This window comes from Pangasianodon hypophthalmus, chromosome 28, assembly GCF_027358585.1.
Source record: "Pangasianodon hypophthalmus isolate fPanHyp1 chromosome 28, fPanHyp1.pri, whole genome shotgun sequence".
Classification (NCBI taxonomy): Eukaryota; Metazoa; Chordata; class Actinopteri; order Siluriformes; family Pangasiidae; genus Pangasianodon; species Pangasianodon hypophthalmus.
Window position 1 is genome coordinate 8,210,429 of NC_069737.1, and position 21,167 is coordinate 8,231,595.

General features: G+C 38.3%; 2 protein-coding genes across 6 annotated transcripts in view; one reads left to right on the forward strand and one right to left on the reverse strand.

The window, feature by feature from the left end:
• The first annotated feature begins 171 nt into the window (after positions 1 to 171).
• Positions 172 to 16,030, forward strand: LOC113544435 (cytochrome c oxidase assembly protein COX15 homolog). The gene is made up of 9 exons (XM_026943265.3): positions 172 to 363; positions 1,355 to 1,536; positions 7,451 to 7,573; positions 8,807 to 8,993; positions 11,477 to 11,644; positions 11,742 to 11,823; positions 12,176 to 12,330; positions 13,263 to 13,376; positions 15,165 to 16,030. The coding sequence occupies exons 1-9, from the start codon at positions 289 to 291 to the stop codon at positions 15,294 to 15,296; spliced, it is 1,218 nt and encodes a 405-aa protein (XP_026799066.1). The 5' UTR covers positions 172 to 288; the 3' UTR covers positions 15,297 to 16,030.
• Positions 16,031 to 17,077: 1,047 nt separating this feature from the next.
• The window catches only part of LOC113544376 (Kv channel-interacting protein 2), a 202,373-nt gene continuing 198,283 nt past the window's right edge, over positions 17,078 to 21,167 (reverse strand). For all 5 annotated transcript variants that reach the window (XM_053231106.1, XM_026943184.3, XM_026943183.3 and 2 more), the window contains one exon: positions 17,078 to 21,036. In XM_053231106.1, the coding sequence (XP_053087081.1) occupies positions 20,989 to 21,036 (48 nt within the window). In that variant the 3' untranslated portion in view covers positions 17,078 to 20,988. The remainder of the gene's footprint in view (positions 21,037 to 21,167) is intronic.

The window sequence follows — 21,167 nt, forward strand, 5'->3', positions numbered from 1 at the left end:
CCCCGACCAAGAGTGGATATTTTGGATATATTTGAAGAAGGTTTATTTTAAACTAACTAATGTGTAAAAAAAAAAAAAAAAAAAAAAGTAAAGTGTGAAATGTAATGGAGACATACATGTAAGCAAATAAAAATTATTTGTTTCCGCGCTTTCTCGCGCTCGGCTATGACGTCATCGGAGGTCAAAGTTGAACCCGGAAGTGTAAAACAACATGGCGCTTCAGTGAAGAAGTCCTCAATGATAAATACAATAGCAGTTGATTTCAGGTGACAGAAGACAAACGTGGATATGCTGCTTCCTACGCTGAGACATGTAGTCCGGTGCGGCTACAGAAACGCAGGGAAAGGATTTCAACACAACCACGTAAGAACCTACAACCTCTGTTCTTTATATAATGTCAAGAAAATGTGAAAGCATCACGTGCCATCTTTCATGTCTGTGCTCCTGACGTCACCTGTCAATAACTAAGGAAATAATCTAATTCATTATTGTAGATGCTCTGTTATAGGGAATGCCATATGATTCAAAATAGCAGAGATTTGTTGTGCATATTTGAAGTAGCTGATCCAGATATACACTCTTTCATTAGATGCACATAGCATACAGGTGCACATTACTGACTATACCCCATCTACCCCCTCTACCTCATTCATCATTCTGACCACCATAGGATAGCATCAGACCAGGCAAGAGGACAATTAACGTACACCGTGCATGGAAAAAGATTAGCTATATTCTCTAACCGTACGCTTTATCTTCAATGAGAAGGATATACAATGCAGGTTTATAATATGTTCAACATAAGAAAGCACAGGAACTATTTATATGCTGCCTTTAGAATCTGTTAGCCTTTACATTTACATTACCCAGAAATGTGCCTGTCTAGGATGTGATCTTCCAAATGGAATTCATGGGTAATGAGTAAAGAGGCGAACATTCATCCATCCATCCATCCATCCATCTTATGTGACCACGGTCGATCCGGAGCCTATCCCAGGAACACTGGGCATTAGGTGGGAATAAATACTGGAAAGGGACGCAGGTCCATCACAGGACACCATACATAGATATATACTCACACACACACTCACACCTAGGGGCAGTTTAGTGTAGCCACATGGAAACCCACATGAACGCAGAGAAACTCCACACAGACAGGTCAGGAACTGCAAGATGGCAAGAGAGATGCCACTGCGAGATGCCACAGTAAAGAGGGGCTAATGTGACAGAAATCTGCACTGATTAGCTACTGATTGTTTTTCTGCTTCTGACTTATTGTCCAGATACTAAAGCATCCTCCTATACTTAACTATTCTGTTGCTCTGTCTCTTCTTGTTTGTGCGTTGTATTTCAGCCCGCACCTTTGAGACAATGGCTGCATAAGAGAGGGCAGAACACAGTTGTGGGCCAGACTGTATCCGCACAGAGTTCCTCCAATGCACTCCCCAATGCAGCATCAGATCGGATTGTAGGCCGCTGGCTGGTGGGCTGCAGTGGCCTCGTTCTGGGCGCTGTTGTTCTGGGAGGAATAACCAGGTAACCAGAAATGATGGAGACCAATCCAACATGACAACATGCCTTGAGTTTCATTACCATTTTAAACACCCGATGTCCCGTTATGACTAGAAAGTGTGTATCAACTAAAGTATACTGTTAATGGAAAAAGAGGAGTGTAAGCAAGCTTTTATTGATATTGCTGAAGTGGTGGTTCCAAACCCTGATCATGGTGTGGTCCTGATCTGCACTTTTTTGTGTTTTCCCTGCTGTACACACACACACACACACACACACACACACACACACACACACACACACACACACACAGAGCTGTTCAACATAGCTTACTATGTATATTACTTATATTAACTCTGTCAAAATGGTTATATACCATGCAGTGTGTGGAAAACATAAGTATTTACATTAGTAAACATCAAGAAGTTCTTATTTTCACACAAAGAACTCATCACTACTTGTTTCTAGCAAAACTTTTACAGATTTTTTTTTTTCAATACAGTGACTATATCTTGGTCTGGAACTCTAATTCAGCTGCGTTGTTCAAAAGTTTGTTTTCCCATTGAAAACTGGCGTACAGACGTTTGTGTACATGGAATGAGATTCCAATCTTTTAAGATTATCAAGGTTGAAGTCAACAAAGTGTACAAAATGTATCAGAGACTACAGAGGCAGTAATTAGACATGCAAAGCCAAGCCAGATACCCTGCAGATACCCGGTAAAGGTACCTTAAATAAGTTATTGCCTGTGGATTATATTCAGTTGAGTTGAGTTACACACACTTTTGTGAGGATTTAATGCCAAATTTGTGCACACAGGTATTCAGAACTCGGACCTAAACACAGACTTACACACTGTTCAGAATTGATGTGAGAGTTCACAAACACGGCGGAGTTTGCGTAACACAGAAGTGTATCTGTTATGCTTGAGTCTGGATTTGGACTTAAGCCCATTTTTCTTGAGAGATATTATCTCTAACTAGGAGCAGTATTAAGTCCAGCGCCACTCTCTGACAGTTTGATAGAACTACAATATGTCATACAGGAAATGTATGTTTCGGGCTGTAGATATGCTCAAAAAACTATGGAATGCCATTTGAGGCCAATATTAAAAACACAAATATGCGATTATTAACTAATTAATAGTATTGTCCCTTTTTAAAGAATTTTTTCTTCCACTCATTGGAGGTGACAGCATATTAATCATTGACACTGCTCATTTTGAGCAGCAATTTTTTATGGATAAAGATATGAATTAACTTAAAGTGAGCTGTAAGAGTAGCAGATGAGTGTTTGGTCAGCTTATCCTTCAAACCATGGGCACATTTCTTTACATTGGCATTTTTTAATTAATTCTTCAACACAAAGTGTAATTAAATACATCCATGCATACATTATATTTCATGACCTTGATTTAGTATTTTGTTGCTACATTAAGATGGGTGTAAATAAAATCAAAATAATAAGATACTGTTTTATAAGAATCCGAATAATGAAGGTGGAAGCCATATTGTTAAACCAAATTTACAAGTGATTAATGTGATAATTACAATTGAAATTATTCATGCAACAATATTTTGGCAAAATACGAGACTCTTATTTTTTTCAGTCAAACATATATCAATACCCAACAAATATAATAAGTCCTGTGAAAGTTGAGTCCAAAAAGGTAAGAGAGAGGGACACTCCCAAAAAAAAATGTAAAAATGTGCCCAAAGATCCTTGAGGACAGAGACTACACTTTGGGGAAGAGGACAGATTCATATAAAAACGTTTCTTAGGAGGCAAGTAGACCCTAATGTAGCAGTTTCCAGTGTATCATTTGATGATTAGGGTTTTTTGAAGACAATTTAAACATCCCCCGCACCTGATCTGGAAATAAAACATCCGCATCCTCATTAAGATCATTTGTCCAGACAGTTATAATGGATAAGAGTTTGTATAAATGCTCAAGCAGAAACTGATAAATAACTGAAACAGATGAGGGAGAATTCTCAGAAGGAAGGATTAATTTGCGTAAAGGGTGAATAGATAATTGAGAGTCCCAGGGCACCCCATATGCCCGAAGGGCCGATCTAATACGCAAAAACATAAAAAAAAAAAGAGGTACCTGGAAGATTATATTGAGTTTTGATGTACTGGAAGGACTTTACACCATCATCATCATAGATATATTTTGAGTCCATTGCGGACAATGAAATGGAATATTGCCTGACAGCAGATTATTATTGTGGAAAATAGGCGAATGCCTATGCTAGATTGTACTTTGTTGTGAAAGCCTTTCAACATCCCTCCATGTGGAAAGAAGATGGGTTACAATGGGACCAAACTGAGATTTACACTGCCTAAGCGGAACCCCCGCAAAAACAAGATGCTTCATTTCATACGGATAAACAATAGATTCCTCATTGTATTAGTCTTTTTTTTTTTTTTTCATTTTTTCTTGCTTTTATGTTGCATCATATTACATTTCCTTCTTCAGTCAGCATTTTCTATCCCTGATTTTTTTTCAGGCTTAAAGGTCTAGCTTCGTGCCTAGCTAAATAGGTTGTAGTAGCTAAATAGGTTGTTATTCTGCCAATTTTTTTTTTTTTTTAAAAAACTAAATATGCAGGGCAGGGTTACTTCAGGAAACCACTGTATAGGCAACAGTTAATTTAGAAAGCCATAGACATGCATATACACAAGTACGCATGCACATAAATTACAGTTAGTGCTTTATGTTGGGGAAACCTGAACAGCACAAAGCTGCATACTTCAAAGGCATGACATACATCAAATTTCTGCTCGGATCAGTGACCGCATACATTGTGTGAAAGAAACTTTCTCCAAGCCTTTTAGTATGAGATGGTTTCATCATGCATCATAAATAGAAAATGTTCTGAATGGGAAATGAATGGGAGAGGGAAATTTTCTGGCAGTAATGGCAAGTGTAATCATCGCTGCCCTCTAAAGAGCTTTCCTGTTGCAAATGTACTTTTCAGACCGGGCTGTAAAGCTTTTTGTACTGCACAGGTTTAACTGTTGACAAGCTGGGTTTGCAGGTAACATTTTTTTTAACCATAAAGAAGATATAGTCGTTGGTTAAATATTTTAAATGATTTGATTATTTTGATTATTGGAATGTTGATTTACTAAAAAGCAAACAGGAAAAATATTAAATAGGTACAAAAATGTAGTCAGAATACACCAAGCAGCAAACCTCAGGGTTGCCTACTCATGTCACTGTTAGTTAAAGTGTTGAAAGTGTGGTCTTGATCAGGCAAGGCTTTCTTGCATTTTTTTTTTATTAAGAAAACCAAAATTGATTTGTTTTAATTCAACAAAGCTCCACCCAGAAAGGTCTGATTGGCATATGGTGGCCAAACAGTTTACAGTGTCAACATAATTATTGACAGTCAGATTCTTGTGTTATTTGATGCCCTTTTTAATGATTAGTCAAAAATCATAGGACTAGTTTGCAGAATTTGGTTTCACAAACCTCAAAATCTAGGTGCGTGAAGCCCAAATAAACTTAAGGAAGAAAGTTGGAATGTAAAAGTTGTAATTGCATAAGTATTCACCCCTGCTGCTCTGAAACTTCTAGATTAGTTCTGGTCACATAATTAGTTGAATGTAGTCCACCTGTTTGCAGTTAAAGTGTAAGATGATCTCAGTGCAAATACACCTGTTCCTGGAAGGAAGAGTTCACATACAGCGGATTAAAAAAGTCTACGCAGGTTTTTGTGATGTGAAAAAATGAAATCAAGATAAATCATGTCAGAAGTTTTTCTACCCTCAATGTGAATTTACATAACTAAAAATCTGTGGGGTGACCTGAAGCGGGCTGTGTGCAGGAGATGCCCTCACAATTTGAAGGATCTAGAATGTTTTTGCAAGAAAGAGTGAGAAAATATTGCCAAGTCAAGATGTGCCATGCTGAAAGACTCTTAGCCAAAAAGAATGAGTGGTATAATATAATCAAAAGGTACTTCAACAATTTAACAGGAGTGTGTAGACATTTTATATCCACTGTACCTAAACAAACATCATCATGAAGACCAAAGAGCTATATAAACAAGTCCAGGACACAGTTCTGGAAAAGTTGCAGTGAGGGTATGAAGTATGGTTATAAAACTATCCCAAACTTTGAACATTCTGCAGCGCAACAAATTCTTTATTTAAAAAAAAAAATGGAAAGAATATTTCACAACTACTTCCACTGCTGCTCTACCCAGAGGAGTCCATTCACCGAAACTCAGTCACTAGATGGAGAGGGGGTTAACCAGAGAGGCAACCAAGATATCACGGAAAACTCTGAAGGAGCTGTAGAGATCCAAGAAGAAGCTGGGCTTTTTGGAAGAGTGGCAAGAAGTAAGGCATTACTGAAAAAAATGCCATATGGTAACCCGCTTGGAGACCCAGTAAGCGTGGAAGGAAGTTCTCTTTTCTGATGAGACCAAAATTAAACTTTCTGGCCTTGGCACAAAGTGCTGCATTTGACATGAACTCAACACTACCAGGGTTGAGGGCAAGATTGAGGGAGCCAAATACAGGGCAATCACAGAAGAAAGCCTGTTCTAGTCCGCAGGAGACTTGAGAGTGGCACAGAGTTCACCTTCCAACAGGAGAAGGAATCTCTGGCAAGATTTTTTTTTTTAAATTGCAGCTGTACCCAGGGGAGGCGAAAACTTATATGACCAAGAAATTTCTGTTTTTCTCTTTAATTCATCTTTGTGTCACAAAGAAAATGCACCTTCAAAAGCTGTTACAGCTTGTACCACTGCAAAAAAAAGTTCTAGTGGGATGAATATTTATGCAAGGCCCTGTTTTTGTTGTAAATTTTTGTTGTACAGTAGTTATATAAATATGGCACAAAACCCTGTTCTGTCACACCCTCTTTTTTGTCCATTCAAGCTCACCTCTTCATACCTACTTACCAAGTTTCATATCTGTATGGTGTATTGTTTGGCCTAAAGAAGAAGAAGAAATGGAAATCCTGACAGGGCTTGGAGCCCTAAAAATAATTGGAATAATTAGAAATAACTTGTACATGGAACATAGAGAACAGTAATATTGACAAGGACCATAATGGACCTTAATGAATGATGATAATCATAAATGAAGTGATGTGTGGCCAAGTATGGTGACCCATACTAGGAATTTGTGCTCTGCATTTAACCCATCCAAGTGCACACACACAGTAGTGAACACACACACACACACACACACACACACACACACACACACACACACACACACACACACACACACACACACACACACACACACACACACACGCGGAGCAGTTTGGGGGTTCGGTGCCTTACTCAAGGGTCTCACCTCAGTCGTGGTATTGAGGGTGGGAGAGAGCGCTGGTCATTCACTCCCCCCACCTACAATCCCTGCCGGCTTGAGACTCGAACCCACGACCTTCAGGTTCACCTTCGGGTTGCAAGTCCGACTCTCTATCCACTAGGCCACGACTGCCCCCACAATGGTAATAATAAAGTTGTGGTAATGATAATATTATAAAAAGCCTCGACTTAAATGCATTTCTACTTGTGTCTCTTTGATGTCCAAGGTGGGTGCTATAGTAACATATAAAATGCACACTACAAAAACTATTAATTAACAATACATTCAAAAGGCAGGTTAAGGCATTTCACCTTTGAACAATTTAGGCTCTTTGTCATATCCTTAATTCTTACCATTCCTTAATTATATGTGGAAAATTGAGTAGTTAAAATTCTGTGCTATTGATCAGAAGATCAATTGCCACTTTGCCATTAAACAAGGTCCTACAGCCTCAGCTGTTTCAGAGTCACTGCAGTTATTACAGGTACAGTGGTTCAACCTTCCAAAATGTGCTAAAATATAATTTTATTTGTGCTGTACTTGCATATGTGTTTATATGACCATAAAATAGAATTCAATTGAAGCTGATTTGTTTATCCAGACTGACAGAGTCGGGCCTCTCCATGGTGGACTGGAACTTGGTGAAGGAGATGAAGCCACCTCAGACACAGGCTGAGTGGGAGGCAGAGTTCTCCAAATACCAACAGTTTCCTGAGTTTAAAATGTGAGTCTGAATTTCTGCTGTGAGTACCCACAGTAATGCTTACTCCATTTTATACAAATTGTATTTGTCTTTCTTTCTTTCTTTCTTGGAGGAGGAAATGTTATGCAGATACTCTTGATCAACCCCACCCACTCCCACCGACACTCTTGACCAGTCCCCCTAACTTTCACAAAATTTCTTGACCAATCCCCCCACTCCCACAGACACTCTTCATCAATCCCACTCGCTACCACAGACACTGTTGATCAATATTCCCCACCACCCCATACACTCTTGACCAATACCACTTGCTCCAGCAGACACTCTTGACCAATCCTTCCTGCTCCCACAGACACACTTCACCAATCCCACTCGCTACCACAGAGAGTCTTGATCAATATTCCCCACCACCCCATACACATTGACCAATCCCTCACACTACTGCAAACACTCTTGACCAATCCCTCACACTACTGGAAACACTCTTGACCAATCCCTCCTGCTCCCGCAGACACTCTTCACCAATCCCACTCGCTACCACAGACACTCTTGGTCAATACTCTTACATTCTTGACCAATCCCACTCACTCCTGCAGACACTCTTAACCAATCTTTCCCACTCCTGCAAACATTCTTGACCAATCACACTCACTCCAGCAGACACTCTTGACCAATCGTACCCACTCCTGCAAACACTCTTGAACAATCCCACTCACTCCAGCAGACACTCTTGACCAATCCTCCCACTCCCACAGACACTCTTGACCATTCTTGCACGTACTCTTAACCAATGCGACTCACTCCTGGAGACGCTTCTGACCAATACCTTCTACCCCAGCAGACATTCTTGACCAATGAATATCCCCACTAATCCAGATACTCTTGACCAATCTCACCTACTCCTGCAGACACAATTGACCAATCTTGCCTGTTCCTATAGACACACTTGAGCAATCACACCCACTCCTGCAAACACTCTTGACCGATCGGACCCACTCCTGCAGACACTCTTGACCTATCTTGTCTGTTCCTGCAGACACTCTTGACAAATCCCACCTGATCCTACACCTTTTTTTTTTTTTTTTTAACTATTAACGTAAATATTTAACTATTTTTGTTAGTTTTGATAATAAAGGAACATATGAGAAACCTAATACAATAAATGTTTGTTACAATAACTTATAAGCTATTGGTTCCTTGTTATTCATAATATCTGTTCACTTTTATCTCATACACCACCTTCATTTCCAACAGAATGAACCATGACATGACCCTTACTGAGTTTAAGTTCATTTTCTACATGGAGTGGGGGCACCGTATGTGGGGAAGGCTAGTGGGGTTAGCCTACATCCTGCCCACCATGTATTTCTGGAAGAAAGGTTACTTCAACCGCTCAATGAAGGCTCGTGTCCTGGGCCTGTGTGGCTTCGTTTTCTTCCAGGTATAGTAACAAAAAAAAATCCTATTCTGAAACCAAGTTATATATAAAACTATATATAAATAACATATAAAATATATATAAAATATAAGACTAGCTTGACCAAACACAAACAGAAGCTGCCAAACAGCAGTGCATAATGCAAGGGGATACTATGCACTCGTATCATTTGTTGCTAGTATCCTTAGCCAACATGGTTATATTCATAATATAATATAATTATTAATCAGGTTAGGTAGCATTAATATGAGTATAATGCTGTGGAAACATTTAGCCAGTGGCCCTTATTCATGGCAGTTATGTAGAAATGAGTGCAGAAACAAATCTGCACCTTATTTGTGCAGGTGTGGTGATAGTGAGACAATAAAAGGAAAGCATTCAGCAGGCTATAAAGATCTGAGGAAAGAAGAAAGAGAAGGGGGGGAATAAATTGTTCAGCAGTAAATATCTCTCACTACTGTTGTAGACAGTTTATTACTGTGTGCATTTGACATAGACCAGCCTGCACTTGAGAAAGTGGAAATGCACTTGTGTTAATTTTGTAAGAGTTGTATAATGTAAGCTTATACAGAGAACTGTTTGCTTATACATCCAAACATTTTCCAGATTGCAGATAAGTATCAGTTCAACCAATATGTCTGTCATTATGTGTTCTTGTGTAGAGCATCCTGCCCACTGATGTACACTAGGGTTTTTGTGGTAATCTTCTGGCTTTTCTCTTTCTGCTAGAATTTTCTTCTTGGCAATTTTGCTACCTTTGTAGATGTGTTTTTGTTTGAGATTGTTGCAGAAAAAAGACAGTTATGTAAGTGTTCTTTTTTTCTTTTTTTTTTGTTTTGTTTAAGCCCAAAGTTGGGTAGAAAACTGAACTATTTTCCAAACTCATCTGTTACCTGCTGATGAACTCCATTCATCAGCAGGTTTTTATTCATTTTAGAACTCAAATAGGTCAGGATTTAATTGAAGATTTAAATAGTCTTATTTAGAATTATAGGTGAGCAAAATCCTTAGTGCAGTTAAAGAAAATGCTGAAAGAAATTTATCAAGCAAAAAAAAAAAAAAGTGTTTTTGTGTTACATAATAACCTCAAAAAACACATGATGATATCCAAGTGCATGTGTTTACAAGACACCACACCCAGCTCAGCGCTTTATGGTGCATTTTGTACACAAATGCACCTGTTACTCATTGAGCTGATGAAGAGCTATGTCTGTAGCTCTGATTCACACTTACAAATTACAGGTTGACACTAAACCCCATTACCTACAGTTTAGTCCAAGATTCCCTTGTGCACTATTTATTATTAATACTAATACCACTGTACTTACTATACTGATGACAGTGGCATTGTTTTTCATTATTTAACTGCAAATAAAGCAGGTTGTCATTAGAGATTGTTAAAATGGTACGATGAATAAGAAAATTGTCGCTGGAATTTGTGTACACTTTTTTAGCATCCGATTTGACCGCACAATTTAGAGAAAAAAGGGGTAACGTCAATGGCAAGCAATGTGTAAATATGTAACCATGATCACTAGAAGGTATCTAACATTAGACTATTATATTGTGTAAGCATCTAGCCATGGTAACTAGAAAGCTAGCTAACATTACACTGTTATATTGTGTATACCTGGCAATGATTTAACTGTGCAAAAAATAGAACTTTCTACTTTCACCCCAGTACAAACAGGCTCTTTTTGCATTTTGTATCATCCCTTCAAGAGTGCAATGTTTGATTATATGGTTTATAGTTATTTCTAGGGATGCATTGATACCATTTTGTTCAGACCTACTAGAAGCACATGTTATTTGTTACACGTTGATACTGATTGAATAACCTACTTCATATTAATCCATCAGGGGTGTCATGGAACATTTTATTAAATTGTGTCTCATTGCTTGTAGAACTAAAGTGCCCTCTCTTACATGTGACATTTTCTCTGTGTGCTCAATTCACTGCTCCATGCTTGCAAATACATTTGTGTGTGTGTGTGTGTGTGTGTGTGTGTGTGCAGTTCATGGGACCTTACTGATACTGATACTGCTCTGCACACTCAGATCGGCTGCCCTTGCACTTTCATTTAAATAGTACTGTTTAAATACTGTAACATTACTTACTATTTATATTTATTATACTTTTATTATAGGAAGATGCTGTAGTAAACCCTCTTGATATTTTCACAGGTTGCAGTCTGCTTGGCTTTGTTTTCTATCATTAATTCTGAAATACACTCAGATTACACTCATCTATTCATCTTTTCATTAGTGGAGGAACATGCATTAGGCTTATGTCACATAGTATTAGATGGTAGCAGATGTTGGTTTTGGAGCATTTTTTTTACAAGTATGAGTAAATGGGCATGCTGTGTTGGATCAGGATTCAATCCTAGTATTGGTATCAATGCATTTCTAGATATTACACCTAGAATTCCTGGAATTTTTCATACCACTTGGTGGGTTTAATGAGTATTTCTATTTACTCGTAGGGTCTTCTGGGTTGGTACATGGTGAAGAGTGGACTGGAGGAGAAGCCAGACTCGTATGATGTTCCACGTGTTAGTCAGTACAGACTGGCGTCTCATCTCGGATCAGCTCTTCTTCTCTACTGCGGCAGTCTTTGGACAGGACTCACATTAATGCTTCCTGTGAACAGGGTATACACACACTCTCACACACTCACACAAGGTTATACATAAAGCCCAGTCATCCTGACTTAAATACTGTAATTATAAAAATGTTTCCTTTTCACAGCTTCCTGAAACCAGACACATTGTGCAGCTCAGGAGGTTCGCCAAGGGCACAGGGGCTCTGGTCTTTCTCACAGCTCTCTCAGGTGAGGATTTGCGTCTTCCTTTGGGTCAAAATGGGCACTTAAATTTGAACGAAAATTGACTAAATTTTCCAAATAGCAAGCATGGGAACCAGAAAAGCTGTGTAGTCTGGGCTAGAAAGAATTCAGCCCAGCTCCTCAAAAGAAAAAATTATCCACTTTAGGCCAGTTATTAACAGCAGATAACTATTTTTAATGTAGTTTTTTTGATAGCACACTGATACCAGCCATAAATATTGATTCTGTTGCTAATAACTGATTTGGAAATGGGTGAATCGGCATTTTGGTAATCGCACTGCTATAAAATAAAAGGGTTAAGGATGAGGATGTGATGCGATGTGATGTTTCCTCGCAGGAGCCTTTGTCGCCGGCCTTGACGCTGGATTGGTGTACAACTCTTTCCCAAAAATGGGCGATTACTGGATCCCAGATGATCTTCTTGCCTTCTCCCCTACAATGAAGAACATTTTCGAGAACCCCACCACCGTCCAGTTTGACCACCGCATACTGGTGAGCACAAACGAGCACTGCACTGTGGCGTAAAGGGATTCCCCATTCAGAAATCAGCCAACAGTACATGAAAGCTCATGTTAATTGTGGGACTGACCTTTCCAAATTGAATAGTAATTCAATTAAATAGAATAAAATAGAAGCACATGTGTGAAGAGCTAACACTGTGTGACTTAAACCCTACCTTTTGTTTGAGGTAATTTCTCAAACTTAAAAATCAAACATATACATTTTTCAAACAGTAAAATATATTCAATACCTTTTGACAAATAAAAAAAAAACTAGCTTTGTGCTATATTTGAGACAAATATATGAATGATGCGGAATTATGCCTTCAAGTCATATAATGCTATAGAGCCATTTTATATCATTTTAATTATTGTACTTTTATTTGATTTTTGCACACTTTTTTATTATATTTTATCTTGTTCTTCTTTTCTCACTGCTGTTATTAATTTCATTCTTCTTCTTATTATTATTATTTGGCTGTTTTACTATTTTATTTTTGACTACCTTTTTTTTTTTAGTTTTTTACTTCACACTTTGCAATTTGAGCTGCATTTTAAATGTATGAATGGTTATAAACAAATTATTACTAGTATTATTATTATTATTATTATTATTATTATTATTATATAATTTTATTATGTACAATCATAGAAAATGACTGGCTTTGTCATTTGCCATAATTTCCATTTCAAACATGTTGACATAATTATTTTGGAACATACACATGGCATTACAGGCTAGAGGAACGGTTCCTGTTAAGACCTCAAAAGTACACACAATATTTGATATAGGCGAGTTCACACAAAGACTGAAAGGTTATATCCAGTGGTGCTGCCTGCTGGAATAAAGCCCAAGCTTCCTAATGGTGTTGCTGTATCCTGGCTTTCCTGCTGTTTAGTAAACAATTGTTTATCTTCCTGTAGGGCATTCTCTCATTAGCAGCCATCACCGGGCTCTTCCTCTACTCCAGACACATGCAGCTGCCTAGGAGGGCAAAGACTGCAATCAGCTGCTTGACTGCCATGGCATACACACAGGTCAGTTACTCATTTTACACACTCGGAAATAAACAAGTGGGTAACTCCAGGGTATCTGTTCATCATTAAAACTGGGGAAAAAAAACCCATTAAAAAGCTTCAAGCATCACTAATACGTGATGTATAGAGGTCTTAAAGACTCAGAAGGGAACCCATCTTTTTCTAGGTGACACTGGATAGTGGGATTATAAATCATTACTCTATAACTGTATACTACTGTCCTTAGGTACGCTTCTTAGCTTTATGTAAGCAAGACCACGCACGGTGTTATGCTGTTACGCCAGATTTTAGGAAAGACTTCCCTTTCAACAACTGTAATAATGTTTCCATTATTAATAATGAGACATTAAGTGGAAATCGGCTTGAAATAAGGAGGTATTAATTGAATATAATTAGATGTTAAGTTGCAATAATGACACAGTGCTTCAGAATTTTCTTTTCACAACTAGCAGTGCATCCAAACGCTTGTCATTATTGTAAATCATTTTATAAGGTTTATTCAAATTATCAGGTATCAGTGGCTAGACTATTCATATTTGTATAATTATAGCAATATATATATATATATATATATATATATATATATATATAGTGCAAATTGCCATAACCACTTGTTGACATTGCTACTGACTGTAGTGCTGTGATTTGAACAATTAACACAGTGCAAACACAATTATAGAACCTCTTGGTGACATGCACATTCAGACTGCTAGCTGAGAAAACGAAAAAACAGTGCAAACAGTGCAGTCAAATAATGTGCAAATGTGGGACAATCACAAGTTAAAGAAGAAATATGCATTTGTCCATTCCATTTTCAGTGTGTCACACAATTAAACCAGGTGGGTGTGACCTAAACATTTACTTATTTATTTATTTATTGCAATTAACCCTACCCCTAATTGTGTCCTGCATGATGATCTAGAAAAAAAAACATAACAGAAATAAAGTAGTACATCCCGTTTTCATACCTGTATTTGTATTCGGTTAAAACACATTATCTGTGTTGGAAATGGCACCAAGAAATGACCTCTAGTGGATAAAACTGTAACTGAACCTGGAAATCAATAAAATCCAGCAAACAATAACTAACAGGTGAATAAGTGACTATAATGAGTGTAATGTGTATCTTCCCATACTGTACAGTTGACGCATCATACTTCCCCCTGATGGTTTGGTCTGGCCCATGGGCCATATGTTTATTATTATTGTTATTATTATTATTATTAATATTATTCTCCCCTCCATTTTCTCCCTAATTTCCCAACAGATCTACACTATCACATGATCACTACCAACTGGGCAGGGCGAAGGCTAACACTTGCCCCAAAATGCATGAAGCCAGCCAACTGCTGCTCATGCTGCATCACAGGGCAGTGTAACACACACACAGTAATGCGCCATTTGCCCGATTCTGCATCCATGACCTCACAGATGCCCCCTAGTGGCTAGTGTCACTGTGATTGACAGGGGAGATAGAGCAATGCCATCCCTCCCACCCAGGGAGTACAGCCAATCATTTGCTCCCCTGGCTCTCAGCCACAGACAGATCTATCAACTTTCAATAGATCACAATGAAGGGTTTAGGAATCAGCCCATGAGCCCCAGAGCCTTAAAATGAACAAGTCAAGAGAAAAAGCAGTAATCAATCAGAGTAAATTTTTGGGTAAACAGGATATGAAGAGATGAAAGAGCGAGCCTCATATGTGACTCGAATCCCGCCTTGTTTGTAACATCGAATGCCGAAATGTTGAATTGCTTTTTGATTGCCTGTTGTCATTTGTTTCCCAGGTGGCTCTTGGAATCAGCACTTTGCTCCTGTACGTGCCCACTTCCCTGGCAGCCACACACCAATCCGGATCCGTAGCACTGCTTACTTTCGCCATTTGGGTCCTTGCAGAACTACGCAAGGTGGCCAAGTAATTCTTCACTTCCTGCCTCTATTCGGGTCAAGACTGTATACTGATGCAAGTCATTGTATGAAAGACTCCACTGCTGTGTCAAACACACAAAGGAAACTATACTCCTGAGATTGTTCAGACGTATTTCGTTACATTTCGTATGCATTTCAAAGTCAATCTGATAATGAACCATTTTATTCTGGTGTAAACTGACAGCTTGGTGTTTACTGTCTGCTATCAAACGGCGGGTCCTACTCAACACGACAGTTCAAAATGAATAATATTGACTTTTCATCAGAATACAAGACGCACCCATATGTCAGAGTCACATGATTCTCTAACAGCGCTAATAAAATAGCTCTTATTATGCAGTGCAAAAGTTTGCACACCCTTTGCATTTCCCTTTCTAAAGGTGATATAAATACTCTCTTTTCCCTTGTAACAGCCACAACCTCTTCCATCCTCTCACTTACTATTCAGTCCCTTATAAGAACTATTATTAATAGCTTATTTATGCTACACGTCAGTCACCTTTTTTAAGCAGATACATTCTTAATAGTGGGCTACATTTTCCCTTTTCCTATTTGAAAAATATAGGGTATGCAGACTTCATCTGTACAAATACATTGTTGGGTCTTATTAACTGGAACAATTTAGGTTTCAGCAGGATGTTGGTCACACACTGTATTCTCGGATTTGAAATGGGTTCTTTGATAAGAGAATGTTAATAAAATTACTATTCATGTATAAATACCATTAATATGCTCTTTAAATTCAATTTGAATGTTACCATGTCTGTCTTCCAGAAACATCCACACAAAATTACTATCAATCAATGATAATATACCATATCTAATAACCACATTAGTCATTCATTCATAAATTAATGAATCTTTAGTTTCTCCAGTCCTATATGTTTGGTAAAATGATACCAAAGCCCTGTTGAATTCTTGTTTCTGATTGGTCAGAAGGTGTTGACTAATTTTCTATAACAACACAACTGTTTCTTCTGTAAGGAGAGGTTTATTTAACATTTATGGAAGGAGTCTCCAGTGTCAGCGCTTTGTAATAGTTAATTTTCCACCACAGGAGAGAGAGTCTCTAGGACAGAGATCTTTGCGGTTTCCATTTTCTTGGTAACATGACGGGATGTATTTTTTTTGTCTTATCTTAAAAAAGAGAGAGAACATAATAGAGTGTGATAACAGGAACTTGTTTTGCAGACATTCCACTACATTTACTGTAACTATAAACGGTTAAAAAGCATGATGTTCATTAATAAATGAAAAATTGTAATTGTTGGCAATTCTCTGTGGTATGAGAGGAATAAAACATTTCAGGACATGGTGTTATTGGAAAATAATCAACTCTGGAGTCGTAACAGTAAGTCCACGTGTGGTTCACGTCGAGCCACATCACATCACGCCACCGTCATTGATTATTTTCCTGTAACAGCATGCCGTGTCGTGTTTTATTACTTACATCTGACATTTCTGTTAATAATTTGTAGGGGTGTATTGGTCTGATTATCAGCAGTGTCATCCCTGATGCTGGCCAAAAAGCACCGGGCGCAAATTGTCCTAAAGCACATAAATTTAAAGCTATCATGCCTCTAATGGTTCACATAGCAACAGAGGCTTGCAGAGTGTCCGTGTGATTTCTGTGAGGATCAGTGACGTCGGTGTTGTATGAGAAAGCACAACGTGGAAACAATACATCACTAGTAATCTGTAATATTATATATGTTTTAATACTATAGTTTACTACAAAGACATTGCAACAATGTAGACACGTCACCCTTCATTGCATAGCAGTTGTAGTTTTTTTTTATTGTCTCTGTACAAAATATACACGGTTTTCTTTTTTGTTTGCAGTGCAACCAGTTGAGACTAGCTAAGAAACAGTTAATACAGCAGATTATTATTATTTTTCATGCGAGTTTGAACAGGTACCACAGGAGCGACTGCCTGAACAACACTGTCCATTGATGCTGAATTGGGGATTAAAAAAAAAACAAACCCTAATGCATTTTGGAAAACTGGGAGATGGAGCTGTCTGCCAACCAGAATCAAAGCCCTGGACATCCACTCTGTCAAATTACATGATGCTCTGATGATTTTAGTCAACGCAACACACATTAAGAAACTAAATGAGTTTTCCCTCCACAACAGAAGACGCCTATGAGTAACTCCAGCTCAGCGTGTACACATTAACACACGTCCTTGGAAAAACTTCCAGCATTAATTGTGGTAGATAAAAGACGACCTGAACATCTGTTTGGCCAGTGAATATGTGAGCACTCACTGGTCACAGCCTTTATGCAATGTTTTCAGGGACAATCGTTTGTCCTTTTATGCTTTTTTATTCCCAAATGGACAAAATCTGTGCTTCTTTTGTGAAATATTTTGTTAGAGCCAGTACATTTATTTGATCATGTCAAATAACAGTTCTTTGGATTAATTCTTAAAATATGATCACTATGCGTATCCTTCCTTTTGTGTTTTTTTTTTTTTTTTTTTTACAAGGACGTTCGCATAGAGTTGAGAGATTAACGTTGCTAAAATACCTTTAATAAGGTGAAACAGTTTTCATTTAATTCATCTTTTGCCAAGACACCATATTCTAAACATACCTTCATACATTCCTTCTGTCCTTGTAAGCCATCAGAAAATGGTGCAGAAAGCAACACGATTGTGTTGTAACATCTGCTATGGTTTGACCTTTGAGGAGGGAAAATGTTCTAATGAGGATGCAAAACCTTTTTTTTTTTTTGCAGCACACAATCCTTTGTGGCATTTAGAAGAGAACATTTGCATAAACCTTTAAATAAATTGTGCTGATTGGAGCTTTGAATAGTAAACAAATATCACCACTCTACATTGATGGGCTAAATAGATACGGTTAAGTGGCAATACTGGCCGACATTAATCAAAAATTATTGCTTAAATATTTAAGTCCATTGTGTTCTGGCATACCTACTCCTCTCAACACTGAATATAGCTGATTAGAAGTAACTCATTGTAATGTAAACCTCACGCATCCCTCAAACCTTTAGATTTCATTGCTTAAAGATGGAACGACCACATAGCTGTTGTATTTGTAAATGTGACATTGATTGAAATGCCTGAATGCCGCATTATTAAGAAATGCTTGCATGCATAATTGAAGCCCACACCTCACAAAGAATTGCTCCTACTCTAATTTCCTAATAAAGTGATTTATGACTGTTTATTATTATTTATTTTTTTTATCATTAATAGTTCATTAAAATTCCTGGGCTTTCACTGACATTTAATGTGCAATCCATTGTACAGTGCCTTGCATATGTATATACAATCCGTCCCCTTTCCCCCCCCACCCTGTTTAAATGTTCCACATTTGCAAAACAGTTGCCATCAGAACTCACATAATTAGCTGAATGGAGTTCATCTGTGTGCAATTAAACTGTCACATGAGCGCAATATAAATAGACCTGTTACAGGAAGCCTCCCGAGGTTGTCAGGGAGCATACCTAAAACAAACAGCATCACGAAGACCAAGGATCTATCAAAACAAGTCTTACAATGACAAATCCATAGAAATCCTACAAGCGTTCAACCACTCGTTCTTGAGATATCGCGCTAATAAGAATCCCAGGTGGAAAGTCCACCAAAAGTGACTGACCAGGTAAGGAGGGCAACAGACAGAGAAGAGATGCAACCAAGGAAAAAGGTTCTCTGGTCTGATGAGACCAAAACTGACCTTTTCAAAGTTCAAAGCACTACGTTTGATGAAAACCCAATGCTGCTCATGACCCTGAGATCACCATCCACACAATGAAGCTTGATGGTGGTAGCATCACATAGTGGGGATGCTTTTCATCAACAGGGACCGGTAAACTAGTCAGGGTTGAGGCTAAGATGGGTGGAGCCAAATACATGGCAATCCTAAAAAGAAAACATGTTCCAGTCTACCTGTTCCAGTTCCAGGCTTGAGACCGTGATGGACTCTCACCTTCCAAGAGCATATTGCGAGAGCTATACCGGAGTGGTTCAAAACCAAGAACATGGATGTGTTAGAATGGCCCAGTCAAAGCTTAGACCTCAATCTGATTGAGATCTGTGGCAAGACTTGAAAATTCTCCATTCAATCTGATTGAACTTGAGCAATTTTGCAAAAACATCAGAATCCAGATGTGCAAAGCTGATAGAGGCATATCCCAAAAGGCCTGCATCTGTAATTGCAGAAAGTGGCTCTACCAAGTAGTGACTAATTGGGGGTTAATATGGATTGTTTAATTAACCCTGCAGTAAAACATACGTATTTTACGCATTCAAATAGTTGATGTGTAAATCAAATAGTAAAAAATCCCAATTAATTTCATTTCAATTCCAGGTCGTAACAATACAAAAGGGTGAATACATATGCAAGGTATCATATTAGTCCACAGTTTCCCCAAATATGCAAACAGGCTGATTCCTAAGCTTGACTTAAAATGCTCAATCAAATTACATACAATTGTGATAATATATTAACAATTGTTGGGCTTAAATTTTTCCATTTTGCAAAAATATTCACTACTTGGTACTTCATACCATTGTCACACTCTTCCCTTCAACTGTACCCTACTATAAGTATTTATTCATACATTTTTTTTTTTCAATTAAAAATTCTTTTTAGTATGGGTCATGGTGGGTGTCTTTGGTGTTGGATGGACACTCGGTGCACAGACAAGCTTGCTGGTCCCTACGCCCTACAGAGCTGCCTATGAGCACTGGTCTTTAGTTCTGCCTGAAATTAGTGAAATATTCTTTTTATGAATAAGATACGTGGAAAAGGAGGGATGTAAAACATTGAATTTATCATTAGTGCATCCTACCAGCAGTAATGAGTTCACGATTCATATTTTATGTGCGTTCACAGTGAGAACATAGGGTAGCATTAATGCAGCATAGCTCCACTCTGCTGTTTTTACACGATACATGGGAAACTTCTCTACTTAATGAGACACTTCATGGGCTGAAAAGGACAAAAACTCTCTTACCAGAGAAAGAAAAAACAGTCCGAACTGCTAAGCGCTAAGGACTTCAAGGCCAAGGAGTCACTTTTTCTACAGACTCGTCTGGAATGTACAGGCATAGACTGTTTCTATTTCTATTGGCTGCTGAATGGAGGAACTTGAATGGCGCACACGACAGCACGCAGTCTGAGCGAGGCACATGTGGATGGCCATTTGACAACAGACAAGCTTTGGACTAGCTCGGTAAATAGGTACGTTACATAGTGTAGGTTATTTGACATCATGCGGTAAGAAAAATCAGTCAGTTATTTAAAAAAACAAAAACAAACAAACAAAAAAAACCACCACCATCGGCCATAACTTCTAGCTAGATGTTGGTCGGCCAGTTCCTTTCACTTCTATCGTCACTTCATGTTCCTCAGAGTTTCCGGTTACATGTGAAATGTGTCAAGCTGGCTTCATCTTGAGTCCAGCTAATATGTTTAATGCTTTCAGGGATGTAAGAAAAACAAGTTATTGAAGTGGATCTAGAAGCCAGCCCTGGTGCATCATCTTCCACTATGTCTCTGGGAGAAAGAAAGAAACAGAATGATGGCGGTCCTCTGGCTGGGTGAAGAGGGGATATGGAGGAGGAAGTAGCTTTTGGTTGACCAATTTGAAGGTCTTGGTCACTTCTCTCAGGCTCTTGCATTCTCCTCTCCACCAGAGCGTGATTCTAAATGACGTTGTCAAACAGCTGCATGGACTGCATGATGTTCTCGTCCTGTGAGAAATGGGTGGAGAAAACAGAGAAATAGAAGAGAAGTGGCATAGGGACATCCATATTTTAATACAGGCCTGCGAGCTTTCCCCTAAACATATACCGAGGTGCCAACATCTACAGTTCAGCTGTAG

Excerpts from the sequence above, each read along its gene's own strand:
- LOC113544435 (XM_026943265.3), top strand. The coding sequence starts at position 289 with ATGCTGCTTCCTACGCTGAGACATGTAGTCCGGTGCGGCTACAGAAAC. Across the intron at positions 7,574-8,806 it reads CAGTTTCCTGAGTTTAAAAT|AATGAACCATGACATGACCC; the intron begins GTGAGTCTGAAT and ends CATTTCCAACAG. Across the intron at positions 12,331-13,262 it reads AGTTTGACCACCGCATACTG|GGCATTCTCTCATTAGCAGC; the intron begins GTGAGCACAAAC and ends ATCTTCCTGTAG.